The following is an 18,731-nucleotide window of genomic DNA, read 5'->3' on the forward strand; positions in this document are numbered from 1 at the left end:
TAAATTAGTTTATTAATTAATCCCAATTCCTGTATCATACAACACCAAATGAAAATGCTTCCTCTTGTAAAAGAACAAACAGAATGGTGTAGCTGTGTTTTAGCTCGCAAAATGAAGCTGCCTGCTTTAATATAAATACAGTAAAACACACCTCTTGAGTGAGCAAACTTTCAGAATATTTTAACTCAATTATAGACATAAAGACATGTTAAGTAATGCAAATCTTGGTGCAGCCTAGCATGGTTGGGTTAAATTTGCTTGTTATGGGCTGGACATCACACCAAAGAGAAACACAATTATTAGAATTGTTTTGTTTTGTTTTTTTTTTTCATTTTTTAAAAAATTTTTAGCTCAGGCTTTCTATTTAGGGTTCACGTAATCAGACTTCCCTGGGCTTCAGCATCCTCATTCAAAGCCAAAGAAGAGGTGGTTCTAGCGAGTTAGGCTAGGTCACTACTGTTTTCCGAGTCCCCCGCCGTGAGAACTATTAAAGATCTAGATAATAAAGCAACAAAATCAGAAGGTCTATCACAGTCACAAATTCACTACCACCTATGATCAGTTTGTGACAGTCACTATCAAGTTTCTCTTAGAGGGAAAATGGCTCCGTTGATGCAGTGTTAGCCTGGCAAGAGTGAGGAGGACCTGACTCTACAATCCACCAATAAGGCAGCTGTGACTCTAGGAGTGGCTGGGGGCAAAGACGGGAGGATTCCTGAAGCTCCTTGGCTAGCGAGCCTAGCCCAATTCGTGAGCTCCAGGCTGAGAAACACAGTTTCAAAAGGAAGGTAGAGAGAGATAGATAGAGGTAAGGCCTGACCTTGACTCTGGCCTTCACTCTCCCGGAGCACAAGCATCTGCACATTCTTGCATACACACACATTAAAAAGTGAACTTCCTCTTAGACCAGCATGGGGATGCCTTTGGAACCTTTGGTGTCTTACTTTTTTTCTCATCTCCGTCCTTGAAAGCTACCTCTCAAGACAGGAGAGTTTTCTAACAACAGGGCTTTGGCCTAGCTCACATTTTATTTGGAAGGAACTACAAACCAGTGAGCAGAAAGTTACCCTGCTGGAGAGGGACAGACATGCAGGCATGATTCTGTTTAGATCATCTGAAAATGCACCATCAAAGACACTACAGTCCTCCTGTGGGGTGGGGCTGGGGGGAAGCTAGTGTTTCAGGGAATCCAGCTCTCTGCTGCCTGGAAGGGGAGGAGCCTCGAAAGAGAGCCAACTTAATCACAGCCCCCTAGGGAACACATTTCCCCACCTTCTTTCTCCCAGTACCTTCCAAGAATTGTAGGAAATCAGAGGTCTAACATGGAAGAAGAAGAAGAAGAAGAAGAAGAAGAAGAAGAAGAAGAAGAAGAAGAAGAAGAAGAAGAAGAAGAAGAAGAAAAGACAAACATCCCAACCAGGTTCCAGTTTCTGAGAACACTTTTTTAAGATTATTTATATTATACTCTGCCTACATGTATGCCTACACACCAGAAGAGGGCACCAGATCTCACTATAGATTGTTATGAGTCACCATGTGGTTGCTGGGAATTGAACGCCAGACCTTTGGAAGAACAGCCAGTGTTCTTAACCCCTGAGCCATTTCTTCAGACCCTCATGTTGAGTAATTTTTGAGGGATTGCATCTTTGGAGAAAGGGCCAGAAGGAAATTGGGAAAAGCCCACCTCAGGTGTGAACTAACCAGCTACTAGGTAGACTCATTGAGGTGTGGGGGACACTGTGTTTGGAGACCCAGAACAGCAGTCAAAGAGACTGGGACAAGACTACACACTGACTAGAAAACCCTCCCCCAGGGAATTTTCTGCCAGTGATAATAAGAGTACTGCCGTAGCGAGTGTACTGAGTTACCCCATCATTCCCTTGCACAGACTCAGGTAAGTCTTGCAAATATCTTGAAAGAGCTGAGAGAGGACACAATGGCAGAGGTGGTAGATAATTCACAATTAGTGTGTGCTCAACGCTTGTAAAATTAACCTTGGAATGTGTTTGGAATGTAATTCCAAACTGCAAGTGGAAATCCTGTTAAGAGGATCTGATGCAGGAGGGGAAGTGGCCTGGTGTCTCTCTCCTACAATCTCCACTCTTCTTGTTCGCAGCTACTGCATTGCAGCTGAGAGAACAAAGCCCAGAGAGGCCAAGCAATGGACCTCAGGCCACACAGCTTACCAGAGGCCCAGCCAGAGAGCTGGGAAAATGAGTCTAGAGCCTTCATTTATTTCCTTTCTTCTATCAAGCAGCTTTCCATGTGACAAGAAAGACATGCCGTGTTTGTCCCGACTGGAATGGAATTGAGTTTTCTCTCACTGTGCGCTCTCTTCTTGGCTCTCACAGAGCTGCCTTGAGAGGGCAGGCCTGTGCCTTGCCCTGTAGAAGCCTCCCTGGGTAGCAGCATATCCTTTGCTCCTTACCTACCTATGGCTGTAGAAGAATGGACGCATGTACCTGGCCAGTGACGAGCCATAGACCTGAACGTGGACAATCAAGTTTTTCCTCCAGGAGCCTGGAAGCGGGGCACCCAGAGATGATCAACTTTTGTGGGGAGCCAGGTGATAGGTCACGCCAGAAAAGAAACTAGAAGTCATTTGGGAGGAAAAGCACCTTGCACTGTATGCATCAGGTGAGGAGCCAAGGGAGTTGTGAGAAATAAAAATGAAGTGTGGGGGGAAAGGGAGAAGAGGGAAGGAAGGAGGAAGAGAAGGAGGAGGAAGATAAGGAGGGAGGGGAAAGGGAAAGAGAGAAAATCCTCAAATTCCCACAGGTACTTTTTTCCCACAGTAGCTTTTTGCCACCATCTACATCTTTCTCTTAATCCTTGATACAATGGTAGCATGGTTTTTATTTTTTATTTGTTTGTCATCAGAGAGACATGTTGGCTTTTTGATTCATAGAAAAGCAATAGAACAGAAGATGCTTTGCTCTGAGGTGAGCAGGTGCTGGAAAGGGATGCCCCTTTGAGAATAAGTGGGGGAGGGGGGCTACAGGAAAGTAAGTGAAAACAGAGATGACAGGGTTATAGGGAAGGCCACCCACCCCTGCCAACCTGGTGAGCCCGGGCAGCAGGGGAAGATGGCTGACTTCCAGACACCCATTGACTCCCTGCCCAGCTAGTTGCATTTTCCATCCCCCAGAGCCAATCAGCTGCTCATCATGGCTGCACAGGGAGAGCATCAAAGGGATTTAATAATGGTTGGCAAATGTCAAATTACATTGAATCTAAACCAAATTCCAGACATTTAGGGCTTCTCAGTCATTAACAATCAATTAGTGCACTCACTTTTCAGTCAAAGCATTTTTTTTAATGCCGTTTCCTTTCCAGGATCAGGAAACATGCTTTGCCTGCTCCCAGCCCCCGCCCCCCACCCCCAGCAGTGGCAGGACAAGGCATCAGGGCTGGCTTAGTCAGTGAAGGAACAATTGAGTGCCTGTTCTCATTGTGGCTTTGCTTTCCCTGTTTGTTCTCCCAACAGGATTTTTCAGGAGGAAATGTTTTGAATCCGTACATTCTGTCCTGCAAACGTGGCTTTGGGGAAGAGAAATCGCTTTTCCTCTTTTATGAGAAAACATAGAGGAATAAAAGGTAGAGATGTGGAGAACCATCGACCACTGTTTTCTCTAGTTGGAAAGTAAGGAGTCCGTGCATTGAGGAGCCATGCCTACTGACCACAAGGGAGGACATTCTGTGGACCCAGGTCACCTCAGGGTTAGGCTCCGCAGGAACACATGCCAGCAGCAGGGCCAGTAAGCACCGGCCACAGAACAAGACAAGACACCGCTCTATTGATTGCTGTATATCGGCTTCATCCTTCCCTTTCCAAATTAGATCAGATCTAAGGCATGCCCCTTCCTGTTCCCCAAGCCACCCACGACACACCATCATCTCCAGCCTGTAGGTCAGATGAAGGAGATAAGTAAGAACCTGTATCTGAACATTTTAAGGAAGAACTTTCATAGTTTTTTAAAATTCCTCTCTGTTTGTGTTTTCCTGTTAGGGCTTCCAGAAATGTTATTTTTAGAAGTAACTTTCTCAGAATATAGAGAAGCCCATGTTCTCCAACTATGACACATAGTCTTTCTCCTAGTGTAGCTGATAAAATATGAACATAGACTTAACTCAAAATGCTTTGTGGACAGAAATATTTTAGCTCTCTCTAGCATGGGGTTCCTTGAAATACTCAGTCCTAGGTTTCAGACTGTGAGGAGAGAGACAAAGATTTAAAAACGTATAAGACTTGACAGAGGGAGGCTGTCACTCCTTTGGAGCCCAAGATGGGGCCCAGACTATGATGTTATACCCCAAAGAGGGTGAGTCCTTTGGACTCGGTGTTCCTGAACTCCATTTAGGGCTCTGTCTGAACACATCTCTGCACAAAGCTTCAGCAGCCAAGTGCAAACAAGATGACTGAATCAAAGTCAACTCAGTGAAGACTCATATCCAGGAGGAATTGTGCCTCTAGAGGACTGTGCTCAGAAAAGACACAGAGGGCATGGGACAGGGCTCAGCTAAAGGTGCCTGCTGGGAATACTGAAGACCTGGGTTTGGTCTCCAGAACATATACACCAGTTGAGAACTGGATTTCCAAAGCTCTCCTCTGATACACACACACATACACACACACACACACACACACACACTCAAAAACAAATGAGAGAAAAAAAGTGTAAAGGAAAAGACCCACGGAGGTTTCCTTTCAGCACATTCTCAGAGGGAGCTGTCTGTGGTTTTCCCCTTCAGCTGCCTGCTGAAGTCACCTGGAGTAAGGGATAGGGGGACATCTTCACTGTGACAGGCCCTAGAGGACACAGCTCCAATCAGAGGCGTACCGAACTAGCAAGTCACAATCGCAGCTGTCTGTAAACCCACGTTTTCACAGAACAAAACCAGGAAAAATGTTTATTCGCTTTACAAAAATACTACTTTGTTTTACAGTCTGGTTCCTCCTGTATCAGCGTTTCTGACACCGGAGTTCTCTGGAATGACTTGTCTGAGCTTGCTGAAACATCCTTGTGTAACCCACAGCACTAACTCTTGGCCATCAAGGTCTAAATCAGGTCTGGAATGAAACAGAAAATGGCACCTAGAAAACAAAATGTGGATTGAGTCTGACTTGAGTGGCCACTGGCCCCCACTCCAAGAAAAATTGCACACAATAAGTTTCCGCACATGTGTTTTAAAAAGGATAATTTCTGTTTGGGAATTAATGATTTCATGTAAATCAAAGCCTACCCTACAGCGGCAGGAGGGACTGCAAACTAATGGAAGTGGTTTACATTTGGTCATGCTATAATCCTGTCTCCCCAGAACTCATGTGATAACTATTCCATTATTATATATACTTTATTGTCCATGTGTAGTGAGGAATATTGAAATTCATATGGCTGATTCATCTCACACAGTGAGACAGTGACTGTACAGTAGAGGGAGCAAAGAGCATTCAAAAGCCCCTGAGGTTGATGGGCCGTGGCGCTGGTACCATCCTAGAGAGGGAAGCCCACTGTGGGCTTTAGAACTGGTTCCTCACAGTGATACGAGGACAGAAAGAAGAGGGGGGAAAAGAGAAGAAGCCAAACAAAGAGAATAAGTGCAGAGAAAAAGGAAACAAACAAACAAAAAACCCAAGACAGGAAGTAAAAGGTGTTAAAAGTTGCCAGACTCAAAGACAAGGTTTTACCCATTATTTAGTATTGTTCTCAGATACCTTCTTCTGTGACTTCACCAGAGCACATAAATACTACCTGTATTTTCCATTTCTAATCATTGGATTCTTTGGTCAGAAATTCTGTAAGTATTTCACATATTTCTCAAAATTCTCTGCAGTTTTAATGTCAAGAAAAGAATATTTTATGGACTAGCAGAAAACACTCCATTGCTGCTTTGACCCTGACATTATTTAGCATCTCGGCAATGTGCCTTTCAATATATCCCCAGTGGCTCAATCATCCTCATCAGTCTAGAAAGCCTGTTGACTTTCTTCCCAAGAGACCACGGTGCTGTAAGCTTTCATTTCAATGAACAGAATCAAGCCCATCTGCATGGTATGGGATACGCTCTTGCCATAGTTATTTATCTAGAGTGATCCATTTCCAAGTTCCTTGAGATCAGCTCTTCAGACCTGGGTTCCTGGAGAGTCTTCTTTTGATCTCATGGAAGACTTCACTGACAACAAATACTGCTTCAGCCCCTTGATAAAGGGTAAAGCGTAGCCTATCTGGCTGTTTCTCCCTCCAAAGTCAGCCACTCTTCCTGTTTCTTTTCTCTTACCTATAATCTCCATAGCTCTCATCATCTTCTCTTGAAACGCTTTCACGTAAAAGAATAAACTCGTTCATATTAAGGTGTGTCCATATTAAGAATGGGTAAGACTGAAAGAATTGCCTCTTTTGGCTAGCTGAGGTTTCAAAATAGGAAGGACATTAGGCAAAGTATAAATATTTAATAGTAGAACATGAAGCATCTGCAAGATGATTAGGAAAGCATTTAGGAGGCCGAGTTGTGTGTTTGTGAACACGTGAGTGCAGGTGCTGGCTAGTGACCCAGGAGCCTTATTTAGCATGAAGGTGAGCCCATTTTGAAAATGGGGCACCCAGCATGCACTGCTTCCAGGCACTGATTGTTGACCATGGGCAGGAGTAAAGGAGAGTGTGGCAACGAAGACTCATACTCGAGGCTCCATTCCCAGGCAAATGGCATAACCTCCATGGGAACCCACCATGAGAGAGTCTTTAGAGGTGGATCTTCCAAAGCATGGAAAGTGAGGTAGAGTGCACATCTACTTCGCTAATAAGCCAGGAGGACTGTGCCCTGAAGTAGCTGCCCCTCAGAACAGTCTTTTTTAAATTTTCACATGCACACACTTTTAGATTCAATTTGAAATGTGCTCCAAGGAGATTATATTATACAGACTAAACAATTAGTGGAAGAGAAATGGTTCAGCAGACACTTTAGAGAATGGCAACGGACCATGTCTCTCAAATACCAACAGCAACTGGACATTTTAATGTAATTCAAAGACGAGTAGTTATAGTTTGAGTTATTCACTTAATTAAAAAAAATTAGTTATCTAGCCACTGCTGTGGGAGTGGTTTTGCTTAGTGCAAAACTAAAACTTATACTTAAAAAGCACATTGATCCCCAGGTTTGGCTGCACACGCCTTTAATCCCAGTATTCGGGAGGCAGAGGCAGGTGGGTCTTTGTGAGTTTGAGGCCAGCCAGATCTACAGAGAGAGTTCCAGGACACCCAGGGCTACACAGAGAAACCTTGTCTCAAACAGAAGAAAGCAAAGCAAAACGAACTAAGACCACACCAAACCAAAAGCACGCTAATGGGAAGAAAATTACTAAGGAAATAATTACTAGTGCAAAGAAATCATCAGGCTCTTGAAGGGCACACTCGGCTCAGGATGAAGAACCACAGCCAAGACCGGGAGAACATGGCTGCCTACCAATCCCCCTGGGCTGACTTCATTGTACAAAGACGATGCCTTAAGCATCATCTCAGTTCCACCTGAGCAAGGTGGAACTCTCTCTACCCCACTTGACTCGAACGGCAGGGGCACAGTAGCACTGGCAGATATCTCTAAGACACTTTCTTATTCGGCCACGTGACAACTCTGGCTACCGTGTGGGTTCACCAGACATGGAGATAGCTCTTGGCTTCCCTAAAGTAGGAATGCAGAAAGTAAACATGCTAGATTAGGAAGCAAGGACCCTGGGGCCACCTCGGTCACATGTGTGATGTGGCTTTGCTAAAACCATGGATCCCTCCTCTTAAGCCCCAGTCCCTCTGCTTATTTTTTGTGACCACTTTAATTTTTCAAAATAGTATATATTGATTATAGAACATGTTGTTTTTGAATTGCATGGTGAACCACTCAAGTCAACCTAATTAACATATTATTTCACACACCCATTTATTTATTTGTTTGTTTGTTTGTTTGTTTATTATGGCCAGACCAGTTAAAATCTATTCTATCTGTGATTTTTTTCAAGAATAAAACTGTTTGGGACTGGAGAGGTGGCTTAGCCATTAAGATGACCGAGGGCTTGTTATGTTCCCAGCAGCTACCTGTGACTCCAGCTCCACAGGATCCAAGGCCCTCTTCCTGACTTCATGGAGCCTGCACTCACACATGTACACACATGCACCCCTGTGCGGTTCAATAGATCTACCGAACTTACTCCTTCCGACTGAAATTTTGTCTCCTTTGACCAACATCTCCACTCAGCCTGTGGTGGCTTTCTGCCTCTATGAATTCAACATGGTAAGATTCTCTCTGTAAATGGTATGTGTAGTATTTGTCTTTGAGTGTGACCATTTCTCTACCTAAAAGAGCAAAAGGCTGTGCTGGTAGAGAGTGTTTATTCGATCTATACAGTCTTGACAGAAAGCTGGATGGAACTTTGGGAAATGAAAAATTCTCTGCAAACAGAAATATTGGCTTCTTACCCTCTGGTAGATTTTCCTGGCCGTTCTATCGTTTAAAAATATGCTTTGGTTGTATGTATAGCTACAGCAAAATTAGACGTACTTTTAAAAGGTCATAAAATTCAAACCAGTTAATAGTGACAGTTTTTAAAATATCAGATAAAACACTGAGAGTTGCAGATGGAATCGTGAAATTGGCTCATCACAGCTCCACCGGAGAACCATCACTTTTAGGTAGCCTCACAATCCTATTTTAGTTAAAAGTTGTGACCATCTCCTCTTCTAAATCTGTAAGTGGAAGATGAGCTAAAAACACTAAATTATTTATCAAGTCCATCGAACCTTGCTTTCTCTGAGACTTCTTGGTCCTGCATTCTCAACTAGATACACAGCTGCCGCCATGCTCATAGGCTTCACGTCCAGGGAAGCCAGGAGCCAGGCCACACTCTCAGACCACTGGTGGGTGCCAGGTGCAGCCATTTATTTATTTATTTATTTATTTATTTATTTATTCATCTATTTATTTTTCATTTAAGACATTCCTAATCTCATTTATCTGGCCTTCTGGAAAAATGTCAAACAAACACTTTGCCACGATCCAAAGAAGACAGAGATCACAAAACGAACTAACTCACTGACTAAAATAAAAATAAAATAAAACTGCTCCACTTAAAAAAGTATAGTTTTCCAGTATCAGGCAAGCAAAACCCAGAGACTGGAGTTGTCCTCAACTCTATACTGTGTAAAATGGATGCTCAGTGGCCAGCGAGATGGGTCAGCCCTTAAAGGTGCTTGCCAAGAAGCCTGACCATCTGAGTTTAATCTCCAAGGCCCTGGAAGTGATTCCAAAAGTTATCCTCTGACCTCCACATACAGTCCATGGTTCCGTGTGTGTGTGTGTGCATGTGTGTATGTATGTATGTGTGTATATGCACACACATGTAATAACATTTTTTAAAAGAATGTTCCAAAGGCTGTGAGTCGGGTAATGCATACTTCAGCCTATTCGTGACTTTAAAGGAGGACACTTCAGTCCTCCAGAGTATTCCCTGAAGCAATGTGTCACTTCCTTATGCCACATAGATTAGATTTACCTCCCTTGTCAGCATTTCAGCACAGTGCGGGTTGTGAGGCATTTAAAGTGTCCTGTGTGATGCCTTGCCATAAATCAAGAAAGTGGAGTGGCAGGCCTCGTCCCAGGTACTGTATCGAAGCCATCTTTTCCCTTCTTGCTTTGTGAGGTTTCTAGTGAATGATCTTCGCTGTGAGAGCTAAACTGCTCATGTGCTGAAGCTACTAAAAGGCCGAGGACTAAGGAATTCTGGAGCTATCTGCTGTCTTGCCCTTCCCTGGGTCAGGTCACTGTAAGTCTGGGCCACTCTGCTCGGAGCAGACAGCTGACAATTAGACTTTCAAAAGCGTTTCTCTGGCTCCGAAATACCTACTGTTTTCCTTGATGTTCTCTGAAGGGGAAAACCGTATCACCTATCTATTTCTTGGCAGCTCCCAGCCTGCTCCTCTTGCTCATTGCCCGGGCAGCACTGCCTGCTTGCTCCTGTGGCAGGTTTAGTCCTTGTAGGCATGGTTTCTAAGTGGACACTTACTCAAGTTTTTCTTTAGGTTCATGTGACTAGGGATAGAGGCTTTAGCCATCATATCCATTTCAGGAAACCCAAAAGCATGGAAAGAAACCCCCAGTAGCTGTGCATCCTCTATGACAGGGTGTTTGTTATTGTTGCTTCCCCGGGGGACCGGCAGGTTGAGGGACCCTGGAGCACACAATAGCTAGATCCTCTATCTTCCTTCCTACCTTGATGCTCCGTCTAAAAGCCCGGTGCAGAAGCAGTGTGAGTGGTTGTTTTGTCCTTCTGAGGATTCTCTCAGATCTCTCCTTTTGCTTCCTGGGGTCCTCGCGTCTGCACCTGCTCCTACCCCGTGGAGCCACTTGAGTTTTCCCGCCTTGCTCAGTCACCTCGTGCCCTTTCTTACCCAGTGTTGCTGGTGTGTAGTCCTTACCTCAGGGATTCCCTCCACCCTTCCCTGCCTCATCTCTTCTCCACAAACCTCTTCAAATGATCCTTTCCAAACACACTCCTGGTTAATACCAGCACAGAGCAAACTGCCCCTTTTCCCTCATCAAATAACCCACTTTCAATAAGCCTTGCCCAGCTCCCTAAACAAACAGCATTCCGTAATCGACCTCATTCTGAAATATTGCTTCTCATAACCTCTAACCATTTGCTATTTCTCTTCTACCTCACTGAAACCAAAAAGTGCATGCATGTACACACAAACACACACACACGCAGTGACATTGCTTTGCCTCTCGTTTCCTGAGGAAGAAACGTTGCATGAAGAACATAAGGAGCCATTTCTGTTTCTTTAAGGATTTTTCTCCTCTAATGAAATGAGCTAACGGGGAAATACAGTGAACCATTCCAAGGCCAAACACATTCTACTGTTTATTACACATATTACATTCTTAAATAAAAATGCGTCACATAACATTTTTGCATAGATATCTTACAATATACCAATTTAAAAAAGAATTATGAAACAGACCAGTAACAAAAATAAATTTTTTCTTCATTAATAATTTTGTAACATTAACATACCACCATCATATAATACAAATAATAGTTTTAAATCTTAAGACTTTTGTACAGCAAAAAAACTTGACAAAGTAATATATTTATATATATATATAAAAAGCTTAAAAAAAATAAAATGTCAAAAAAAGGCATAACCGAGGGCTGTAAGACTGGGTACTTCTGTGATATATTATAAATACCAGAGAAGGCCTGAGAGAATGTGACGGGGAGGTGGGGGAGGAAGGGGAGGGCTGGGAGCAGGTCTTTCCAAACACACTTGTTAGACACGTCCGGCAAAACGAAAATGTATAGTGCAAAATTAAATTTCTTCAAGCAGTTGTGAAGAGGATAATGGAGAGTAGAAAGAAAAGTCGTCGTGGCTGGGGCTTTATTGTTGAGAGCAGGAAGGGAGGGGATGGAGGGTGCCCCGGGGGTGGGGGGTGGCTGGGAAGTCACGTGCTGAGAGCAGTGAGGTGATGGTGTGGGGTTCGGGGGCCATGTGGTGGTGGGAGGGCAGGCTCCAAAAAACATTAAACATTTATTTTGCCTCTGTGTTAGCAAGATCTTGACCCTAACAGGTGTATTTTTTTTCCCCTCCCTGGAATGAAGCAGAAGTGAAAAACGGAAAAACTCAAAAAACGATCTGAGCTTGGGTTAGGAAATGCATGCTGGGAAGCAAAAACAAAAGAACCGGCCAATGAGCCCCCCCCCCCCCAAAAAAAAAATCTTCAGGACCTCGACTTACAGAAATTGTTCTGCCTCTGGTCCCAAGGGCTAGGATTAAAATGTACCCTCTCCCCCTCCACTGCCCCCTCCCCCCGTATGTGGAACGAACTCCCAGCGGTGTGGTTTTTAGATACTGGCATTAGAAGCATTCAACCCCCCCTCCCCAAAGAGATTAGGCACTGGTGGCTACCCCTCTTATACCTCAGCAGCCTGTTTTCCTTCTGCGAAGGTTCAGCAGGTACACAGCAGGCGGCTGCACATGCACCTCAGTGTTCTCACGTGGGGTCCTTTTTTATGGCAGTAGACAGAAGCTGGGGTGAAAGCAATTATGATCCCAAAGCTCACAGTTGAAAAAAAAAACCGTATACACAGTCCCCAACCAAGATCACATCAACCTTCTTCCCTCATGACCACGGAGAGGGAGCCCTGTTTCTGAAAACATAAAGAGTATCTTGTTTGGGATATCTGCGAAGCGACAGCTTTGATTTCACTCTCGTTTTGGATACCTGTTTCCCGAGGAGTTGCATGCAAACGCAGAACACCTGAACAATACAGTACTCTAGTGGAAGGGTGAGCATAAGAGAGTTCATTGCAGCTTGGTTATCTCCTTTCTGGGATCTGTGAGAGGAACCGAGAGAGGGGACTTAAGTGTTAACAACAGGCAACCCTGAAGCCTCAGGCCTCTGCCATGAGACACCACGTGTCATAGGAGTGGGTTTTACTTCCTTTGACCTATTTCTGTTGTCCTGTCTCAAGTATTTCCAAAGATCCTCAAAGAGAAAAACAGCGCAGCAGGAAGGCAGCAACGTACGCTCAGGCTGGGCCCAGGTCCCAATTAAGTATCACACATTTCCCAAAATGCATCCCAGACACTCAGAACGAGGTATCCTCCTGCCCCAACTTCTGCCACTTCCAAAGAAATTTGAGGGAAAGTTTTTGTGAGTTCATTTCCGCCAGGTCCTACTTACTGAATTTCCAGTTGGGCAATATTCTCGTTGTAAGATTTCAGCCAGATGTGAGGTCTTGGTTTGCTTGGTTTTATTTTTAAAGGGAGAGGCAACAGACCAGTTTCTGCAGACCAATAGGTTGTTGACGCTCCTTAGCTTTTTCCTTCTGAAGTAACACACGCAAAAGAGGAGAAAATAGTAGCTTCCACTTTTACATTAGGAAGTGACTTCCACAGAGAAAATCGCCTTGAGCCATGACAAATAATCACTGAGGTTTTCACTGGAAATCCGTATCTTTGGGCTTTCCCATGGGATGTAGCAGTGAAGGCTCAGGCAGGACTTTGTTCTGAGTGCCTGGGTCAGCGAATTCCCCCCACCCCCGTTTGTTCTCCCTTGGATGCAAATAGACATGGATCATTTGGAAACTTTTCCCAAATCCACGTCCCTAAATAAATTCTTCTCTGACTTCAAAGAAGATTAAAAAAAAAGAACAATAAAATTAAAAAAAAAAAAAAGAAAAACCCTAGGAATCCATTCTGCTCATCAGGCATGAGGTTGGGCTGTCTTTTTACCCTGTTATCATCAGGCAATCAAAGATGGAAAAGGATAGAGGTGGTGCATATGGGGAGGTGATGGCAGGGAGACAGGAGCGTTTGAAGGACTTTGTGAAGGAAGTTGGAAAGGCTGGGAGATGGTCAGCATAAAGGTGATTTTGGGGTCTCCAACAATTTTATAAAAGCGCAGCTTTATATCGTGGAATCCAAACGTCTCTCTCTCTTTTTTTTTTCTGGACAAAGTACTCATCACCACAGGCATGAAGCCGGACCAGTGAGCCAACAGTGGAACAGGAGGCCAGGAGCAAGGAGCAGCATTACAATGTCGGGTCTCCACATCCTTGAAGGTCATGTGGAGAAGATAGAGGCGTAACTGGAAGTAAAGAAAATCGCCAGTGGCTTAGAAACACGTCTTCTACACAGCCAGCTCTGGACCTTGGACAGCAAGCTCAGGAGGACAGCCTGTGTGATACACTATGCCACCTTTGCCCTTTCAAAATTTGGGATCCCTTGGAATGTTAGGAGGTAATGTTTTAAGTTGTGAAAGGGATTTTATGTCTCAAATATCTATTACACCATTCTAGATAACAGTCCTCTTGGGAGCAAAATAAATTGTTAAGCCTATTTCTTGAAAAAAAGCCTGCTCTCTTCAGAGGCTCCAATCGACCATCTCTGCCTGTGAGAAGGAACAGAGGACATACCACAGACCTCTTTCTAAAATGTCCAAGGGCTGCCAATCCTATCCTGAGGTTATCTTCCACGGGTGTCCATTGTGGCTGGAGAAGAATAGATCCAAAGCCATGCGCTTAGCACCCACCAAATTCTCAGGCCAGTTCCCACAGTCAACAAAGGACTCCGAAGCAAGCAAGCACTGTCACGGCAGCTCAGTGCACCCTGCTCCAAGAGAGGTCAGAAGCAGATTACAGAGGACCTCACTGATACGAAAGAGAAATTACCAAACATTTCAGACACCAAAAAGGACCAAGGGGCCTTTGTTCTGTCACATTCAAATGAAACCACAGATGACGAGAGGGACAAACAGCAATGATTACTCTTTTGTGTTTTTTTTTTCTTTTTTTTTCTTTTTTCTTTCTTTTTTTTTTTTATAGAGCCTTGCATTGGTCAGTACAAAAATTAAATTAAGTACTACTATAAACCTTAGTAATAACATTTTGAGAGCAAGAGCAGCTCCAGCCTGGGAGAGAACATCTGTAAATCATGGCAGACATGGCTTCATGCCATGTCCGGCGTGTGCGTGCATTCATGCTGGAGGCTGCTACCTAAGGGGGAAAAGAAACAAACCAACAGAAGTCGGGTAATCTAAAAAGTTTCATCTAGTGCACTGACTGGAGGCGCAACAGTTCAATACAGCTGAGGTTCAAGGTCCCTCACACATCCTTCATCCGAAAAGGATGCACCACACATTCATAATCCCATGGTATGCCCTGATGGACTGGCTGCAAAATGCACTCAAATGTAGCAGAGAATGAGATTGTCAGCAAGCAGTGCCCCAGAACAGTTTCTAAGTCATGTCCACTTTTAAATCTTTGGAATAAAACAGATTCTTTTTTCTTTAATACCCTCCAACTAACATATACATAATTGCTCTGGCAAATGGAGCGGTGTGTGTGTGTGTGTGTGTGTGTGTGTGTGTGTGTGTGTGTTCAGAGTGGTTTCTTTTCTCTTTTTATTATTTATTTTTGGTCTAAATTGAAAAGAAAAGTAAAAGAAAATTCTAAAGGCTAGACCTCAAAATGCCCCAAGTGTCCAACTGAAAGCTATAGCATTTGTGACAAGGAGGTCCCTTTACCCTCAGACAAACAGATTCAACATTTCAGTGAAACAAAAGTTGTAGAAAGCTGAGAACCCAAGTGCCAAGGATCTTGAAGGCCGCTGTCCTATGTGTTTGGGTTGCTTACATTAGTATTATTTCCTTTAAAAGGCTTCAGTTTTGCATCCCAAATATGTATGGGGTGACATTTTAACAGTCAGCGAGTCACACAGTCAAAGGAGGGCAGGAGGGAGCCAGCTGGTATGAAGGAGCAGCAACCATGTACGGACCAAATGCCATTTTTGTTTGTTAGACTTGTCTTCAAGGGATGGTCCCAGAATATACAAAATATACAATCTGCCTTAACACCCACCCCGCTTGCTTGCATAGGCCAGTTAATGGTCCTAAAGGCAGTCTTTGGAGTTTAGGCCAGTGCCAGCTAGCTAAGAATGCAGGAAGATAGAAACCGACATTGGAATACATGTGTGTGAAATGCAAGTGAGCAATAGAACCCCCTTGGAGTCAGCTTTCAGGGTAAAGTGGGAGGCCTCTGTTGATCCTGGGGGCTTTAGGTCACAAGCCATGGTGGGCCTAGCCAAAAAGAACCAGTTCCCTCCCCCCTAAAAAGGAAGCCCCCTAAACTCCTAGACACACCACAAGGGACACCTCCACCCTTTCCTTAATGGACAACCTTCATTCCCACGATGGCATTTTGAAGTATGTATTTAACAAGTGGGTACCATGATCTCAGTGGGTAAGAGAGGGAAGAGATGGGATGACATTTTGTGAAGCCTCTAGACTTGGGAGACATCCTCCGATTCCCCCACTCCTGGAAAGAGTGATATTTTTGGCTTTTTGTCAGGTCATAACCCAGAGTTAGATTAAATACGCAGCTGCCCTTTGAGACTAGCGACATCTATGCTGTAACTGGTTACAGGGTAGCAATGACACAGCACAGTAGCTGCTCACTGTGAGCTGAGGTCATCACGCCTCAAGGAGGGATGAGAGAACTGTGATGTCCCGTCTGATTGGCTGCTTCGAGAGCTAGACATCCAGGTGCCGAGAGAGTCCTGGAGAGGTTTAGTCCATGGAGAAAACATAAAACGTTTAAGCTTCCAAATAAGCTTTTTTTTTTCTTTCAAGTTTTCCTTAGCAAAAATCAGAGAGATTAAAAAGAAAAATTCTAGCACTGGCAAGAAGGTGAGGCTCAAGGGGTATTACTGTGACTTATCATCAAGAACGTTATTCTCTTGGCCACTTTGCAGTCATGCTAGAAGTTTCCAGAATCCCTAGTGCATATGATGTGCGAGAGTCAAAAAGAAAAAAAATGTAAGAAAAGAAAACTCCTCCCTTGAGAGTGAAGTCTAGAGAGATGCAGGCCAGAAAGGTGTAAGATGTGGATCCACAGTCTGCCGCCACTAAGGCCATCGGTAGTGACTCAGAAAGATCTCAGTGGTCCTAAGAAGGACCAAAACCAACCGACAGTTCTGTGAGGAAGTCTGACGCACGGAATAGTAGGACTTTTCACACACAAAGGACAAATAAACCGGGAGTTAGGTTTGGCTACCAAACTGCAATTTGGTTTTCTAGGTCAATTTCCCCCAACTATTTAAAAAGAAACATTAGTGCCACACATATGCAACTGTAAGACGTTGGATTCTCTTATCAAGTTGCACCAAGAAGCCGGTTAGGTAAAGCCCCTCGTACTGCCGGCCACCGTGAAGACATCCGTTTGCTTTGTTTTCCGTTGGCAACGGCGGGAAGTAATTGCAATAGTGCTGGAGCCGGCAGCCGGCGCCTCTCGGAGTTCACCTGGCTCCCTTCTTCCTTGTCTTCTACCATCTGGCTAGGGCAAGGCATAAGAAATAGACGTATATACTTTAAATATAGTTGAGTGCATGACAGTGGGTATGTGTGTGGGTCTCTGTGTGAGAGGGTGTGTGTGGACGTGTGTGTGTACAAGTATGTACACAGAGGTTTGTAAGCGAGAACTCTCTTCTGCGAGGCAGTGCGCCCCGCCTGAAGTCCAGCCCTCTGCCTCACGGCATTTCCTTCGGACGCTGGCTGATGCCATGGCAACTCTGGCCTTTGCGGTGTTTTGCTCTTGTTGTTGTTTACTTTTGTTTTTGTTTTGTTTTGTTTAGATATGTCTCTTCATATGGAGAGCAAGATGGTCGGACCTGGAGAAACACCTAGAATGATAAACAACAAGTACGTTAGAGAGGGCCAGCTACTTCCTTCACGTCACCGAATGGTCAGGGTTACAGACAGACAGCACCCGTGAGTTACGGAGAGATGAGGAAGGATGTTGGAGGAGTCGGATAGGGTTAAACTGCTTTAGTTCAAACCCCAGCTCTTCCAGTATCTGTGCTGCTGACAGAGACGCTCACAGCACTCTCTCTTAGGTCTGTTTTAAGGATTATGCAGGATGGATATTAGAATATCACATCGCACACAGTCGGGTGGCAATGTATGTTAACTGTTATGGTTATAACTATAACTATCTAAGAAGGGACAAATTGTGGACGTGTTCTCTGTGCACACGGCATGCTCGTGTACTGTATATACAATAACAAATGGTTGGCCCGCATCATCAGACAGCAGAACGCCGATGCTTCGACGCTCCGATGACCGGCTCAAGCTTTATGAAGAAAGCCCAGGGGTGTACATGGCCTGCATGTCCATAGACTGAGTATGTTACAGTATGTAGGTATCGTATTCCCCAGCACTACCTTAGTGACATCTCCATGGTGACTCACTCAGTCTGTGTTTGTGCTTCTGTCTGTCGTCTGTCTGTCTCTGTGCGTATTGAAGAGCTGAGTTAAGGCTACGTAGGTGGGGAGTAGTGGAAGAGCGATGGGCTGAGGCCTTTGGACTAACACTTGGTGCTTAGGTTCCACAACTGAGTGCAGATGCTACGGTCATCTTCCTTCCTCATTACTCTGATAGTAGATACATGATAGTCTCGTGGGTAAAACCCTTTTGAGGTTCTCAGTAGTGTAAAGTTGACCTTCCTTCTAAGGTGAAGGCTATGGCGGCAGTGATTGCTAAGCAACAGTCACATGACCCACAGAGGCCAAAGAAAGGTGCTTCTATAGCTGCTGAAATTACTGGAGGAGAGACACGCTCCTTCCCCTGGGAGCTACGAGATGAGCTTGGAGCTGCTAGCATGCCCATATTGCCACTGTGGGCAGAGAAAAGGGTAAAAGAGAAAAAAATCTGGATGGTATCTGAGAACTCGGGTTTAGCCAACCTTAAAGAGAAACTGAATTCCATTTCTAATTGTTATCTGCGCTAATAAATAACCTTTTATGCTAACATCAGCCTAAGGCAGGTTTCTGTGTCTTACCACTAACAGTGTGGGCATCTCCTTGTGCCAACAGTGTGCAATTTTGGGTTCTGGCTGGAGTACCAATTATGTGCATGTAAAACAACACCCATGCGTGGCTCTGGCTGTGTGCTCACACCCTCTCGCTCCCTCTCTCCCCACCCCCACCTCTTTCCTTAAAGAAAACATTCTTTGCCTTGTCTACGAAAACATTCATAGGCTTTCCCGTAGCCTGAGATAGCCCCACCACTCAAAACCCTTGCTAGAACATCAGCAAGCTACCCATTCAGGTTTGCAGAGTTTCCTGTCCAAAGCAGGACTTCCCTGTGTTCGCTCCTTCTTAAAACAAACAAAGCACAAATCCACCCTG

General features: G+C 44.5%; 1 protein-coding gene across 2 annotated transcripts in view; it reads right to left on the reverse strand.

The window, feature by feature from the left end:
• Positions 1 to 10,893: 10,893 nt before the first annotated feature.
• The window catches only part of Klf7 (KLF transcription factor 7), a 91,939-nt gene continuing 84,101 nt past the window's right edge, over positions 10,894 to 18,731 (reverse strand). For both annotated transcript variants that reach the window (XM_060368490.1, XM_021642023.2), the window contains exon 4: positions 10,894 to 17,225. In XM_060368490.1, the coding sequence (XP_060224473.1) occupies positions 17,174 to 17,225 (52 nt within the window). In that variant the 3' untranslated portion in view covers positions 10,894 to 17,173. The remainder of the gene's footprint in view (positions 17,226 to 18,731) is intronic.

This window comes from Meriones unguiculatus, chromosome 15, assembly GCF_030254825.1.
Source record: "Meriones unguiculatus strain TT.TT164.6M chromosome 15, Bangor_MerUng_6.1, whole genome shotgun sequence".
Lineage (NCBI taxonomy): Eukaryota > Metazoa > Chordata > Mammalia > Rodentia > Muridae > Meriones > Meriones unguiculatus.